The 15,492-nt window shown below is 56.1% G+C and overlaps 5 protein-coding genes across 5 annotated transcripts; 2 read left to right on the forward strand and 3 right to left on the reverse strand.

Annotated features, from left to right (window-relative positions):
• Positions 1-245: 245 nt before the first annotated feature.
• On the reverse strand, positions 246-2,030 carry CPAR01_14559 (rhomboid family protein; the record flags this gene model as incomplete). Its single annotated transcript, XM_060498810.1, has 1 exon — positions 246-2,030. One exon carries the CDS (start codon positions 2,028-2,030, stop codon positions 246-248), a length of 1,785 nt encoding a protein of 594 aa, XP_060342273.1.
• A 979-nt stretch (positions 2,031-3,009) lies between these two features.
• Positions 3,010-3,780, forward strand: CPAR01_14560 (uncharacterized protein; the record flags this gene model as incomplete). The annotated part of the gene is made up of 1 exon (XM_060498811.1): positions 3,010-3,780. One exon carries the CDS (start codon positions 3,010-3,012, stop codon positions 3,778-3,780), a length of 771 nt encoding a protein of 256 aa, XP_060342274.1.
• Positions 3,781-4,411: 631 nt separating this feature from the next.
• Positions 4,412-5,710, reverse strand: CPAR01_14561 (uncharacterized protein; the record flags this gene model as incomplete). The annotated part of the gene is made up of 1 exon (XM_060498812.1): positions 4,412-5,710. One exon carries the CDS (start codon positions 5,708-5,710, stop codon positions 4,412-4,414), a length of 1,299 nt encoding a protein of 432 aa, XP_060342275.1.
• Positions 5,711-7,850: 2,140 nt separating this feature from the next.
• On the forward strand, positions 7,851-7,976 carry CPAR01_14562 (uncharacterized protein; the record flags this gene model as incomplete). The annotated part of the gene is made up of 1 exon (XM_060498813.1): positions 7,851-7,976. One exon carries the CDS (start codon positions 7,851-7,853, stop codon positions 7,974-7,976), a length of 126 nt encoding a protein of 41 aa, XP_060342276.1.
• A 4,826-nt stretch (positions 7,977-12,802) lies between these two features.
• Positions 12,803-14,044, reverse strand: CPAR01_14563 (uncharacterized protein; the record flags this gene model as incomplete). The annotated part of the gene is made up of 1 exon (XM_060498814.1): positions 12,803-14,044. One exon carries the CDS (start codon positions 14,042-14,044, stop codon positions 12,803-12,805), a length of 1,242 nt encoding a protein of 413 aa, XP_060342277.1.
• Positions 14,045-15,492: the final 1,448 nt, after the last annotated feature.

Raw genomic sequence — 15,492 nt, forward strand, 5'->3', positions numbered from 1 at the left:
ATAACATTGTCATGATCTCAACACAAAAATCTAGTCTCATTTCAGACCCCGAGAAGAACGTTCCCTCTACTCGTCTGCGAGCGAGATGCAAATTTAAAAATTTTAATATCCCAACAAAGGGGGTGATAATAGGGGTCAACCATCTAATATCCCAGGAGTTCTACAAAGGACTGTAACTATACACAATTCACCCTCCCGTTCCTCCTCGGAGAGCAGAACATCTAGACGTATCTCCTGACTCTCTCTTAAGCCTTGACATCATTCCCGCCGTCACCCTGTCCATCGCGAGGCGGCGCATCAGCAACAAGATCACCCCTCGCCTTCTTCTTCTCCAACCCATCCACCCTCGCCCCCTCCGCCTTCCGTCCCGTCACGAACTCAATCCCGACTAACCCGGCCAGCATACCAAACAGATGCGACGTCAGATCAATCGTCTGCTTGCCCCGCCTGAAAAACGCATAAATATGGAAACCCAAAATCAGCGCAATGAACCCCAACCCTTGGGGCCCATTCATCGGATCCGGCGGGAAGCCCAGCACCTTGAACGAATCGAACCGGTGCATCCAAAAGTACGCCGTCGCGACGCCAAACACGGCGCCCGACGCACCCACAGTCGAGACGGTCAACAAGCCGCGGAGCGTAAACGCCGTCAAGCTGCCCAGGAACCCGACGGCGCCGGAGGCGAGGTAAATCGCCAGGAAGTTCGCCCGCCCGACCTCGTCGTGCAAAGCGGTGCCCATGAACCACAGCCCCACCATGTTCGTCGCCAGATGGCCGAGGGAACTGTGTGAGAAATTCGCCGTAATCATCGTCACGGCCCGCGGCATGCCGTGCACGAGCACGAAATACCGGTTCAGGAACCGCCACAGCGGCGGCACGCGCCACGCGACCGAGACGAGGACGTTGAGCGCGATCAGCGCGCCCACCGTTGCCGTCGAGGCGCTCACCTCGGGGAACAGGCGGTCGGCGTCGCGGGGCGGGGTGTACACCGCCGCGAACGCCGACAGCGAAGCCACGAGCAACAAGACGACGGCCGCGGAGGGGAGAATGCGCTCGGCGAACGTGAGAGGGGGCGGAGCGGCGAGGTCCGAGGCGGCGCCTTGTTCCGTCCACTTCGCCATGCGCGGCGTCATGGGCGGGCGCTTGATGGGGATGGAGAGCGTGCCCGGGTTGTACTCAATGCCCTTTGCCTCGGCCTCGGCGATGAGCCGGGCCTCTTCCTCGGCGGCTTTGGCTTGGTTCTTTGCGCGGATGGCGTCGAAGGCGCTGTAGCCGTATACGGGGTCCGGTTTGACGACGGGCGTTTCTTTGCGGAGAGACGGCGTTTTAGAACCGGCGGTCGACGAGGCAGCATCACCCTCGTCAGCACTGCTCTCCTCTTCCGCGAGGTCCTTCTCCAGCGCGGCAAGCTCGTCCTCGGCCCGGAGTCCCGCGTTGAGGACCTCGTCGACGGGCGTCTTCTCGCGGAGGTACGCCAGCGCGGCATCGCGCTGCTGCGCGGTGAAGGCGGCGGTGTTGATGGCGAAGGCGGGGTCCTCGAGGGTGCCGGCGACGCGGCGGCCGTGCATGATGCGCAGCAGCCGGTTCGCCGCGGCGGGCTTGAGGGAGGCGCCGAAGACGGCTCTGGCTTCTGCCGCCGAGAGGTCCTTGTTCTCTTCCCTGAACCGCAGGCCGTGTTTGTCCTTGTAGTCGAGCGGGAGGTCTACGTATTCGCGGAGCAGGGGCTCGTTCTTGTAGTCGGTTTTGGGTGGTGATGATGATGATGCGGAGGAGGAAGCCCATCTTTGTGTTGATTTACCGACCGTTGTGGCGGCGAGGCTGAGCGACGGCCATTGTCTTCGGCGGAGGGGCGAGGGGCCCGATATGTACGTCCGGGTAGCGGCGGGCGTCTGCCAGGAGGTGATGGTGCATATTGAAAGAAGTCGTGACGCGGGCGAATGGCTCGTCGTATTCAGCGCGGAACGGCACGCGGCGCGCAGGCCGAGGTGTCGGAACGATCTCGAGGGAACAAGGCCGAATGAGGCGTTCATGGCTTCCTAGAGCCGCCCTGGGTGGGCGACGCAACCGTCTCTTTTTGCTCGTTTCGCGGGAGCGCACCAAAAAGCTAGAGACTCATGAATGCGCCGGCTGCTTGTCGACGAAGAGGTTTCCCTTTAGCAAATGCTGTAGGCGTATGCCACCTCTCGTGATGTGAGTGCTGTCGTCGCACTTTTGTCGCTGCTTCGTAGAGGTAGTGGTGGTGGTCGTTCGTCGTCGTCGCGCGCGGGCGGCGTTGTCGCAGTGGCTCAATCTCAAAGATGCAATCGAAGCCCGTAAATTCTTTGGTACCTGTTCCGACCACGGGGATCGGGACCGCGGCAGCCGGCGAAGGGCAGCTTCCGGCCCATCCCCGGGGCTTTGGTAAGCACGCAGGAACTAAGGCACGTAATCGATAACGAGGCGAGCGGATAAATCCGTCGGCGGTAAGACCTAATGGAAGGTACGGAGTACCTAACTTACCTACCTGCCAGTGCACTCCCCCCTTTCGTCATTTTCCATCAAGGTATCCGTACCTGACCGCCCCCTGCTCATTCCCCACCGCCGGAACCTTCTACTGCACCTTCCACCACCTTCCCACCCCGCGCTCAGCTTCGGAAGGAAGCTACCTCACCTCTCCAGCTGGCAGAAAACCTGCGGTGACGTTGCACGGCATCTACCTGGGAGGACGTCTCTTTCCTCTACAAACACCAAGCCTGCACATCGTCATCGTCCCCCCTCCGTCCATCCATCTGTCCAATCCTCCACTCGTAAACAGCGCCGTTTCTCATTCGCTTTAACCTTCTTCCCGTCTCTTCCACTGCCCAAGAACTTCATCTACCTTTCTTGTTCACACACCGATACCTTCAGTCTCTTTCTCAACGAGACCAAACACCCAAGTCGCAAACTCGCCAGCAAACAACCGAATACCAAACCTCGCCAAAACCAAATTACTCAATCTTCCCGACCTGTCAAACCAACACACCGCCCAAAATGTCAGCAGACACCCGCCCAATATCCCCAACCCAATTCGCCTCCGCCCTCCGCGACCTCTCCCTCCCAACCCTCCACCTCAAAGCCCTCGAGATCCGCAACTCCATCCTCCACCTCGAATACTCAAACGCCCAGCTCGCCCCCTACGCAGCAGGCGACGCCACCACCCTCGACTCGGCAACCGACGCCTCGGCGGGGCACGGCCCGGACCCGACCTGCGTCGAAGCCATTCGCGAAAACGACATCGTCATCGCCCGCATGCGCGAGCGCGTTCAGATTATCCGCGACGAGGTTGAGGGTAGGGGACACTCGTGGAACGAGTTTAAGAGTAAAGAGGAGATCGAGGAGGAGGAGGCGGGCCAGGGGGCGGCGGATCGGAGGGGGATCACAAGCGAGTCGGTCGCCGGCGCGAACGGTGCTAATGGGAATGGGATCCCAGCGACTAACGGGCTTGGTGCGGCGGCTGCGGAGGAGCATAGGATTGCCTCTGGACGTCAGGGTGCGCCGGCGACCAACGGTGGTGGTGGTGGTGGCTCGTCGACTACTGCGGCGAGCTCGTCACACCCCGCTTGGATGGACGGTACATTCCAGATGGGCACGATACGCAACGGTGTCATCACGATGGATGGTCCCCCCACGCAATCCACCCTATCTACTCAGCAAGCAAACGGCACAGGTGGACGCCTAACAGACGATGAACTGCGGCGGGCCATGGAGGAGCGCATGAGAGGTCTCGGCGATGACGACGAGGACGGCGGAATGCATCTGTAGGAGCACGATAGAAGAGGCTGGATGGCACACGAGGTTTGCAGTTATATGAGGCGTTGGTCACCGTCGATGGAGTTGAATCAAACGAAAAGGAAAACGGGTCAGATCATTCAACGTTGAGGCACACAAGATTTCGGACAGAGCAATAATACCCGTCATGTTCCTAGTGCTACTTGCCAGTAATGCCACGACAAAGGGAAAATAAGAGAGGAAAGAAAAAGGGGCGTAAAAGCAAAGAAGTAAAGGCTTCATCGCATCTTGGTGTGCGGCCAAATGTGTTAAATGTGGAAACGAAGAGATGAAATGAAGAAATATCAAACAAGCCATGGATCTCGTCCTCTTTTAAACAAAACCAACCCAAAGACCCCAGACCCTATTTTTTGAAAACACCCCATTGCCCACTGTATGCTTGCTCTCTTGCTTTTGTGGCAGCACGCCTCTTAACGCCTCAATGCCGAATCCCATTTCCGAAAAATGCAAATGCTCCTTCCCATGAACGCTATGCCCCTCTCTGGGAGTAAATAATGCAGTAGATAACCCTCGTCAAATGATGACGGGGAATTCCAGAGACAACTAGAGAAAGTATGTTCTGGTCGGCTGTCTATTCGACCTTGTTCGTGGCAGGTGTCCAACATCATGATACCGTTGTGGTAGCGGTGACAGTGGTAGGTGTGTTCTCATCCGCGGTACGGTTGATGATAGGGTTGGCAGACGCTTTGGGCGTGACGTCAGAGTTGTCCTTAGATGCAACATCTGGCTTGGTGCCGTTGGGACGTGCCTTTAATGCCTGCCTGGAGTTGGAGCGGGAGCTCTTAATGGTCTCCAGCTTGGGCCGTCGGGGAGGACTCGACTTTCCCAACGAATCCCATGTGCGGTGCTGGACAAAGTCGTCCTCGTCTGAAGAGGTCTCCTCGGGCGTCATGGGAACACGTCGAGCACGGGCGATGCGCCGACGTTCCACCAGCTCGCCGTCTGAAGATACTTCGGAATCTAGCGAAAGGCTGCGGCTACGGTTAGACATTCCCCTGCTCGATACCGTTGTCCGCCGTGACCGCCTGCCGATAAGTGAGTCGATCAACTCCGATTCCGAAGGTGTCTCCTCCAAGGGCAGCTTTTCTCCCTGTTGCCGCAATTTCTTCTTCAACGCCTTTTCACGGACCAGCCTGTCCAAAGGAGTGTCCTCAGACGCCATTGTTCTCCTGCTTCCAACTGTGCTGGTGCTCTGGGTTCTGGCGACGGGGATGCGGCCCTCCATAAGCTTGGCAGGGGGCGGCGGCTGTAGCATCCACTTGAGAGCGTCCGGACGGGAGGGCTTGCTTCCTACTATCGGCGGGTGGTACTCGTTGACGGGCGGGTTCCTCGGTGTACGGTAAAAGTTCTCGCGGTCCTCATCGGTGATGGGCTTCTCCAGCCCCAACTTCTCCTCCATGTAGCGTCCGGCCGTGTTTCCGGCCTTTGCGATGTTGTCCATCAGCTTGTGACCCATGCCGGTGAAGTTGTGACCCCAAAGCTCCTCATCCTCTCGTTGGTACAGCTCTCTATTCCAACCCTCGCCGGACAGCTTTCGACCAGCCGTTGAGGCACTTATTGTCGGAGTCGCAGGGCTAGTACTCTCGGCAACGGTGCTTGCTCCGCCAAAACTCGCGGCTGTGCTCGTCCGGCCTGCACTCGCCAGACCTCTCTGGCTCGAATTCTTGTTGGTTGACTTTTTGGGTAGGTGTGGCCCTGCTGCCATCTCTTCGGCCCAAAATGGGTTTGTGTGAAAGGGGTCCGGATGACGGTACAGTCCAGGTTGCTCCATCTCTATTTTCCTCTTCACCTCCCTATCCTCCTTGGCCTTCTTCTTGGCCTTTCGGAAAGCCTTCATCTCGTTACATGGTGTACATGCGAGGTAGTAGAAAATCGCCGACTGGATGGCGACTGGTAATGACATGTTTGCGGTATGGCCGTAACCCCGGCGTGGGGAGAGGGTCTGGAGTGTATTCGGTGCCCGGTATTTCTAGTACACATGGAAGGCAAAGGATAAATTCGGGGAGTGGTCGAAGAGGTAGGTGGTGTGTGTGTGTGTGTGTGTGTGTGTGTGTGTGTGTCGATTGTGGGTGTCGAGGGGGGTGATATAGACGGGGTGTCGACTTGTTGGATCGAGTGGTTCGCGGGGAGGAAATAAGTGTCCAAGTGGGAGGAAAGTGACAGGGACCACGAGGAGGAAAGGTGGTCCAAACAGGCCAAGCGGATGTTCAAGGTAGCCAGGATAAGGTGAGGTACGGGGACGGGACGGTAAGGTAGGATACGGCGCCTTTGAACCTAAGATGAGTTGCTCAGGGAAGGGAAAGGACCGCGTGCCAGCGCCAGAGGGAGCTTGGGAAGTCTAAAGCGCCATTGAAGTGAATCACCGGCGCAGAGCCCAAGACACAGTTTCGGTACGGGGGCGCGAAATGCTTTAAAAGCGGCTCGGCCTGTGCGACCCCTCGAGGTACTGGGAGTATCGACGTTTGGTGTTGGGAGGACGGAGGACAGAGTGAGGTTTCAAGGTTGAGTGATGTCCTGGGCGGGTGCTATTCTCGAAGGGGGTGCGTGTAAGAGGAAGAAGCACAGGCGCAGGCGTGACAGCAACCGGTGCAGTCTGCAGTCCAATCCAGCTGGCAGGAACTAAAAAAGAAACTTGCAATGCACCTCAGTAGGCGAGTAAAGGCAGAGGTTGCAGAGTACCTTGGCCCTTGGGGTGAGATAATAGGACCGTAGCGCAAGACGGCGGTCGGAGTGGCGGATGAAGATGGATGGACGGGCGGGCTCGGACGGAACTGTTTAGAAAGTAGGGAGGACCAGATGATTGAGGTTGAAGTTGAGGGTGGCTCGGAGGCTTGGGTCGCGTGGGCGAAAAGACGTTGGCCTATGTCGGTATATTCCTCTCGAGAGTGTGTATAGGGTGCTGGTTGTCTCTCTGTCTCTTGCTATTGCGCTACCACATGGAAGGATGACGATGGATTCGATTGGCGGTATCGGGCGGGTTTGGGATGAGGAATTGAGACACGGAGACACTGGACATTCAAGAGGGAGAAGAGGGGGAAGGGGGGGAAAGACAAGAAAGAGAGCGGAAAGAAGTGAGGGAAAATTGGACGGGTGAATTGAAGGCGAAATGGAGTTGAAGTGAGGTGCTTAGAGAGACGACGTTTCGAAAAAGGGAGGCGCAAGGTAAGGACGACAAGGTAAGTAGCGCCTACTTTCACACTCGCCCAGTCTCTCCTCTCTACAGGTGGGCAGGTCCCTCCTCCTCGGCCTCCCTCTCCCTCCTTCTTTCCCATCGGGCAATCAATGAAGGGGGGAGTGGGTGGAGGTACCAGTCGCATGGAGACCGAGAGTCCAAGGTATAGTGTACTAGTTTAGAGGCGTGGACTGGGGGGAAATTGTGGGTTTCTCGACGGCAACCGGGGGAAGCGATTTGAGAGAGGGACACGGGGGGCATGGGGGCCTGGCAAGCCTGCGAAAGAAGGGTAAGGGGAGAGGAAGAGGAAGCCACGAAACGAAGACAAGTACTGTGTACTCCGTACCTGGTGCATGTACCTCTACCTCTACCTCATACACCCCCTCCCTCTGTCTGCGTCCCTCTGTCCTCTTCTTCCCTATTCTTCTTCGTCTTCTCCTCATCTTCCTCTTTTGAGTCCACCTCCGATATCCAAATTGATCGGATCCGACAGTTCGGATCCCTTAAACTCTACTGACCTATCTGTCACCCTTCTCCCTGCTATTTGGAACATTGGATACGCGTCGGAAAATGTATCAACCATATCTCATTCCAACGCCTGAGTCGTTGGCTTGATTGCAGAGCGCATCTTCATCAGACACTTTACGAACGTCCACTTTACGCCAGATGATCGCGAGAAATTGCGCTCCACGGCCTGCGGACGGGTCCTGGACACCGTGACACCCCCGACTATGGATCGAGCACGCACGCAGCCCGGCCTACCAGATATGGCTCAATCTAAGTTGGGCATGCCAATCATTGCAATCAATGGTGTGAAGTTGGACCTGTCTGAGGCGCCTGGGCGGACCCGTCATCGTCTCCATGCATCTAAATGCGCCTCCATTCCACAACACTCACAACACTGCGAACCGTCGTCGTAGTCGTCGTCTGCTGTACACGTACACACTACGGTTACACAGTTCCAAGCTGCGTCTCGTCCTGCAAAGGTTGCAATTGAACAGACCAGAACGAGAACAAGGTACTTACTACGCCTTCCCCCTCCGGAAACGCCAAGTACCCAGGAAACGCCAATCCGGGGCAGCTCTGTGCCTCGTGCCTGCGTCTGTCTGCTGTGCGCTGTTTGGTTCATCCATCGCCCGCTGTCCCACACGATGCAAGTCGAATCAAAATGCGAATCGAGTGTGCCTGTTTGCTGCGCATGGTTACCCGACCTCGCGTCACTGGCGGCCAAGTCAAAGGTCAAGACGGACAACCTTGGAAGTCGGACAGACAAAGGTGCCGCTGCCCCACGGAGCGCATTGCATTGCACCGCAACGATTCCTCGTCCAACGTGCTCTGTTTCCCACCGCCTCTCGCCCGAATCCTCGAATTCTGAGTATGTCAGTCAGTCAGACTGTCTCTGTCCAAGACGCGCGTGGACCGAGGTAGACTTGCCAACGCAACGCACCACCTCAAGCCTGCCAGTCCCATCTTAGCCGATGATCCGTCTTGTCGCGCGCCTTCAACGTCTGCAACTGGCTTGTTCGTCATTCCTCTTGATAAATCGTCCTCCACGAGCACTGCAAACAACCAGCAAAGGTCCGTTCATATCGGGGCGGCGCAAGGAAAGGACGGAAGATCTCAATCGGCCAAGACTTTCACTTGTTTTACGCATTACGCTATCTGAGGTAGGAGAGCCGATGTACCTGGTACCTAGGTCGGATCATTCGCTCCCTCTATGCCACTATCATCTATGGACCCTGTTAAGCTCCCCTCCCTCTCCACGACAACCCGACCCCTCAAGGAATGGGAGAGTGCTAGGCTCGGGGAACCAGATTGACCAGTGTTCGAACTTGAATACCATGCACCTGCACATGCACCACACACCACGACTATGAACCCATTTACCGCAACCCTCCCTCCGACAAACCAATTGCCCAATGCCGCGCAAGTCTTGCCAGCCCGACCCTACGCCGTACTACCACGGCCTACAGGCTATGGGGGCCCGGAAGCGGGACGGAGCTCCATGAATCTGCAACTCGGCCAATCTGCGCCGCGTCGCGCCTTTGGTCATGACGGATTGGTTCCTAGAGGGGGATTTCTTCTCCATGGCGCCCATCGCGCGAGCAATCAGTTCATGATCCATATGTCATCATTTACCACCGACTTCAACTTAGTCATGGACAATTGACCCGGAAGCGTCGAAGTGTCCGGCCTTAATTTCACTTTTCTGCTCAGGTCAGTAACCCGGACCCCGAACCATCAACCGGACTGCCACAACACGATATCCCGTAAAACGAAATTGTTCAATCTTGTTCTCCCATTTCCACCAGAAAAGTCCGACAAGACGGCCTCCGCCGCCCAACAACGCCGCGGACGCCGCATCCCCTAAACTGGCAACTTGCGACTGGCACCTCGTCCAGCCAGCACCGTTGATGTCTCAAGCCCCCCTCCTACGACCAATCCGCAATGATCACTGGTTGTTCTCAACTTGACCATGGCGTACGGCCACGGGCGGCGGTCTAAACCCTCTCTGCTAAGCCTCCGAGGGGAGTAGGGAGTCGGCGTCCCTAGCGCACGTTTGCCTGCGCACGCTGCCTTCTGTATCTTTCTGTCAAGTCTTGTCTCACTCGCTGCACCATTGTGAGGCAGGCCACACCACAAAACGCCTCAGCGTTTCGCGCGCTAGGTGAGGTTTTACCTCGACGGCTCTAACCTCCTTTCCTTGCGCGCGCGCCGTCGGCTCCGCCTGTAGCACTCCCTGATCCATGGGCAGTGCCAATGGTCCGATAGATTTCTCAACCCTCAATGCCATTTGCAACTCAAGCTTTGGCCGGTTCCCTTTGAGGTTTTGGGCATTACTGATGATCCGCTTTTGATCTGATTGACAGGTCTGGTGGACCGCCCATGGTTGATTACTTTATGTCTGCCACGCTTTCTAGCCTAACCTAACTACCTAACCTAACCGTCAGTGTCGGTGGTTGCTACCAATGCATTTCGTCGAGGGTCCCTTGCTGAGAGGGATATTATCGAACAACTGCGCCTATCGATAATCATGCTCCGTTGTCCCCCTCTCATGTTCCACCTCACTCGACTCAGCCCCTCCAGCTCCTACCACTGCGGATACTCTCCTCGCGTACCCGGTTTCTACGGGTGCAACGAGTTGCACGGCAGCTGGACCCTTGATTTGCTTTCAATGCGTACGCAAACGCGCAACGAACGCTCGGTAGCTTCTTTTTGATCGACCGCCCGTCCGCCACAATACTACGGTATGATACACCCGAGTTCTTTCATAGGATATAGGGAAATCTCCACTGTTTTGATCGCCTGCGGATGCGCAAGCGTGGCCGCAGGGAGTAGATCCCGCCAGAGTTGTGAGTATTCCCGCGGATGAACTGCCACTGTCAGTGCTGCAAAACCACCAGGTAAATGTTACCCGTGCTCCCCTCCACAATGGGCAACCGGACATGGATACGTTCCCATGCCACTTCACCGACGTCGGGAGCTATCATGTGGAAGAACGACAACCATCTCCTCGAAAAAGTCAAATCAACCTTTCGAGGCGGCCCTCCAAATGGCTAGCTAGCAACCAAGGCAAGAAGACCCCCACCAGCATAAACGTGAGTAACTTTCGTGTTCTCTTGTAGGGAAAGGCTTTCGAATAGACTCCCTTGATGATCGGATCTTGTCCAAGAGGGTGTGAAGAGGTTCGATTCGATCCCAACACTTTAACAATACCAACTGATATTTCCTCGTCTGGATCACGTACGGCACGCACCAAGGTCGGCTAGGGAAACATGACATTCTGCCAGCACCTCCGCCGAAGAAACAGAACCTCCTCTTAAAGACTTCGTAAAGACGCCAGCCCAATCCGTCTCGGCTTGACTTATTGAATACTATGGTCCATAACACATCAGGACAGAGAAACGCACACAGCCAACGAAACGGGCCATTGTAAGCAACACGGATCACGCCTCACACAAGTCGTAAACGTCAACTGGGCCGGAATCTGCATCACACAATCCTCTGCCCTCTACTCTTCTCGCACACTTTGATCCAAGCAACTCTCCATACCCGGGCTGTACTCGCAGCGTATTCTGACAGGAGACCGTAAGAGACATAAGCACCTCCTCCCGTTCTCCCCATCGCATCGTTACTCCGTTTCTCTCCCTCTTGATAGGATCCAACAAACCTCTCTTCCCATCGTCCACTTGTAGCCATGAACAAAACATGTGAAAACTGCATGTCTCACCTCTGCGTTTCGTCTTGTCCTGCAGAGCAAGTCACCCCCACGAGCATACCAATACCAAGGTCTCAACTACACTGCACTACCCGGCATTAGTAGCTCAAAGTCCTTGGAAAGTTCCGAGTCTATCCGTCAACCCGTGATGCCGCGATGTCCCCCTCCCACCGCCTCGGAAACAACATTTCGCTTCAAACTAACCGGCTGGCCACATGGGGAGCTCTTAATTATCACGTTATCTAGAACACGCATCTCACTTGCCAGCATCCTATTTACTCACGCGAATGCATGTCTAGAACCCGGATCGCAGCCAAACCCATCCCTCGCACACACACCCCCCCCCCTCCTCTTCCTCCTTCTCCTCCACCAAATACATCGTAAGCCACAGAGCGGTCAAGGCCCCAAAACCCCAAAAAACCCAACTCCACGAACCCGACAAACTCAGGTGCACCACCACCCGAGATCTTCGACTGTTCCCCCTTCACCATTCTGAAAAAGTACCAGAGGAAACCAAAATCACCTTCTCCCATCACTCCGCCAACGCCAGCGAAAGATGCGCTGTACCTTGTGTCGCGGGAGCGGGCGGCGGGTAGCGTCAGCCAGCGGGGAATACACGGAAAGCCCGCCGACTCCAACTCCTTCTCACATGCCCCCCGACCAACACCCCCGGCCACGATCACCCTCCTAGCTTCGATCAAAGGACGATCCAACTACTACAACGCATAAAGGCTCCTCTTAGTGGGCAGAGATCGTGACGAAATATCGAGGTGGGGGAGCGCCAGCATGTGCACTGCAGAAAACAAAAATAAAAACGTGGAGAAATAACATGATGCACATTACCATGTCATCACTTGATCCAGCACCATCCCGGTAACATGACAACAAAACAAGTCACGAACAAGTCACGACTGCCTGGGAAACGGACGTGGTTTTTTTTTTTTTTTACTGGTGGGAAAGAAGACTCATTGAAAAGTTATCTGGCGGGAACCTGTGCTGGAAAAAAGCACACAACGACTGTAGGGGCATGGCCATTTCCCATGTGATCCAACCAATCTGCCCTAAAGGAAAGGTTTCATATTTTGTTAGTTCCTCTTCCCGCTCAAGACCCATTCTCTCTTTTGTTCAACTTCCTCGTATACATCGTGATCCTGCGTCACTCTCTCCTTCGTTTCCCCCCCCCTCCATCAATAGCTGGCTGGTCTCGAGGCCGAAAAGGAAGAAGAAGAAAAAAGAAAAGCATGTGCAAATCACTCAGCCCGCTGGCCAATGTAATCCCCCAACTCCAAGATCTCATGCCGTGGCCGAGATCGTTTTTGTTTGCGTGTATGCGATAGCAAAGCCATGTCGCCTTTACTCGATGAGGCCGCCGTCTCGCGGAAGCGTGATCGAACCAATGCTGGCGTCTTCTTCATGGCGTCAAAAGGATTGCATGTGTGTGAGAGAGAGTTTTTTGAGGTGTGCCGCACTCCAGGAAGAAGTATTGTACAGTTAAAATAACAAGTGACATCCAGACGGCGCGAGGACGATGGTGTAGTTGAGAAGAGCGCATCTGGGGAGGGCGGAATATCCTGGAGAATGACAATCGTAGGTGTAGTGACCGCTTAGACATCCCACTCCTCCTCCTCGGTGCTAAGGGCGGAGAAGGATCCAAAGTTGGACGTGACGGGCTTTGCAGCCTTGCCATTGGAGGCAGGCTTCTGAACGGCCTGGGCGATGGGGCGAGCCGGAGCCGGAGCGGCGGCGGCGGCGGCAGCGGCAGGCTTGGCAGCCTCGGGGGAAGGGGAGCGGTTCTCCTTCTTGGACTTCTTGGACTTGGCGGGAACAGTATTCCACTCGTCCTCCTCCTTGAGGCGCTGAATCTGCTCCTCCTCAGAGGGAAGGGAAGAGATCCAGTTGTTGGAGGTCTGGGCGGGAGCGGCAGCAGAGGTGCCGTTCTGAGCCGGAGCATCGAAGGTGTCGAGAGGCTGAACAGCAGCGGAGGTGCCGTTGGTAGCAGAGGCACCGTTAGGGGAGCCGGCGGTCCAGGCGGACTTGTTGCCGTTGACGCTGGCCATGAACTGGGAGCCATCCTTGGCGGGGATGCCGGCGGCCTCGCGAGCGGTACGGCGCTGCTTCTCGAGCTTGACCTTGCGCTCCTTCTCCTCCTCCTCGCGGGCGGCTCTCTTGGCCTCAACCTTTTGGCGGTTCTGGCGCTGCTTCTTGGTCTCAGCCTGCTCGGGGGCCTTCTGCTTCTTGGCCTTGGCCTTCTCCTTATCGGTGCCGGTCAGGCGGAGGACGGAGGGGCCGGATGCGGTGGGCTCGAGCATGTCATTGACGCCGCTGGGGTCGGCAGGGGTGACCTCGGGGGAAGCGGCAGGGGAGCTCTCCTCCTCTTCCTTAACAGCCTCGACGGCGGGGGCAGAGGAAGCGGCGGGCTCCTCCTCCTCGGTGACCTCGACAGGCTTCTTCTCGGCAGCACGCGATTGCTTGACGGACTTGGTCTTCTTCTTCTTGGCATCAGCAGCAGACTTGCCATCAAACTTCTTGCCCTCCTTGACACTGGCCATCCTCTTGGCGAAATCGGCATTATCAGCTTCCTCCTTAGGGTCATTGCTCAGCCATGTGCTAGAGGGATCGACTGCGCTCGTGGAAGCCTTCTCCTCGGGCTTTTGTGAAGCAAAGGCAGCCTTTCGCTGCTTCTTTGCGTTGGTGTCCTTCTTGGGCTCAACATATGCCTTGGCAGTCTTGGCAATCTGCGCAGGCTTCTTGTTGCCAGAGTAGTTGTAGATCAAGCCACCAGCGACGAGGAAGCAGACAAGGTAACCGCCCACGGTCTGGGTGTTGAGAAAGTCGGAGACTGTCATTGTTGCGATTGTGGATGGCGCAGAAACGCTACCAGATGGGTATTAAGGGGTATGGTAGATTATGCAACGTGGTGCAGTTGAGAACAGCAAAGACCACGGTTTGTCGGATCAAGGGCCGCAAGAGCTCAGGGTGCCGTTGAGGGTCACGGTGTATCTTCGATGCCTCACTGATGGAGACGTTGTGGGGAGAGAGAGATTCGGACGACTGGATAATGGACAAGTTAGCAATGGAGTCCAATTTGTGCTGAGCTCTGCACACGGGAGCAGATGATCCGAGATGTCTGGGGCAAGCGCCGATCGGAGAACATACAGGTGGAAGGTGCGCAAGGGGAGATGTGGGCGCAACAATGGATGGGTTGCTTGAGGATGAAAGGCAAGGTGAGAGCGGTGATGCTCGGGGGGTTGGTGGGTTTGTTGAGGGGGAGAAACAACAAGAATTGGGTAAAAGTGAAGAAGGAAGAAGGGCGATTGAGGAGGCGTTTCGACCACGCGGTTGAAAGACGGCTTGGATGTCGTGTTCAGATGCAGGTAGCTTGGCAAGGAGAGACAGGCCGAAAAAAAAAGTTACCAGGTGGCTTCTCAGCAAACTGTGCCTGCGGTACCGCCAGTGGCCCAGGGCAGGTCCAAGGTGTAGAGGCTAGAGCCAGTAGCAAATGGGGGTTTTTGGCTGAGGCAAGCGCCCGGGGTTCATGCCACGGAAGCAAAAGCCGACCTACGGAATAGGTTGGACCACTGGAGAGGTCCCACGGGTAGCTGCTGCTACTGCTGCGGCTGCTCGGTGTGGCTATGTGCTCCAGGTATTCAATCTGTAAGGTGCTGCACCAAACCCTGGGCTGCGTCGGGCCCGAGTCTCCAGGAGTGGGAATTGCGTATGAGGATTGGTGTCCTCTTTTGCCGCAGGTCCCCAGGGATGTGTTTCTGGCTGGCCGAGCTCAGATGAAGCAGCAAGATAAAAGGCAAGACGAGGGAGTGTGTGATGTGAGATGCGACGAGGAAGAAGAACAATTGAGGAGAAAATTGCACTTACTTGCTGTACGGCTGCTCTTCTGAGCGATCTGATGTTTCTTTCCTCGAGTTAAGCAAGGGATGTAGGTGAGGTAAGGGTAGGTAATGGAGGTAGATGAGGTTATCTCCAGGGTGCTGTTAGGTAATTTCCTGGATCTCCAAAGTGACAGCTTCGCGTTTCCACGGGGTTGAGGGACGTGGACCCGCCTTTTCTTTTGGGGCTCGGCTGTCAGCACGGACTCGGGAGAACTTGAAAATTGGGGACATGTCACGTGTTTGGGAGGCAACGACTGATGGAAGACAAGGGAGCAATCATCAACCTGGAAGGTGTCACTCACACGTGACTGTGATGACTTCCCTCCATAAGAACTCTCCGTGATTGGGCGGAACGATGTCAAGGTCACAGTGCTTGCTGTCAGGGCATCAAGTCAATTGACAACCGC

The sequence above is a fragment of the Colletotrichum paranaense genome, assembly GCF_030867605.1.
Source record: "Colletotrichum paranaense strain IMI 384185 chromosome Unknown Scaffold_16.1, whole genome shotgun sequence".
Taxonomy (NCBI): domain Eukaryota; kingdom Fungi; phylum Ascomycota; class Sordariomycetes; order Glomerellales; family Glomerellaceae; genus Colletotrichum; species Colletotrichum paranaense.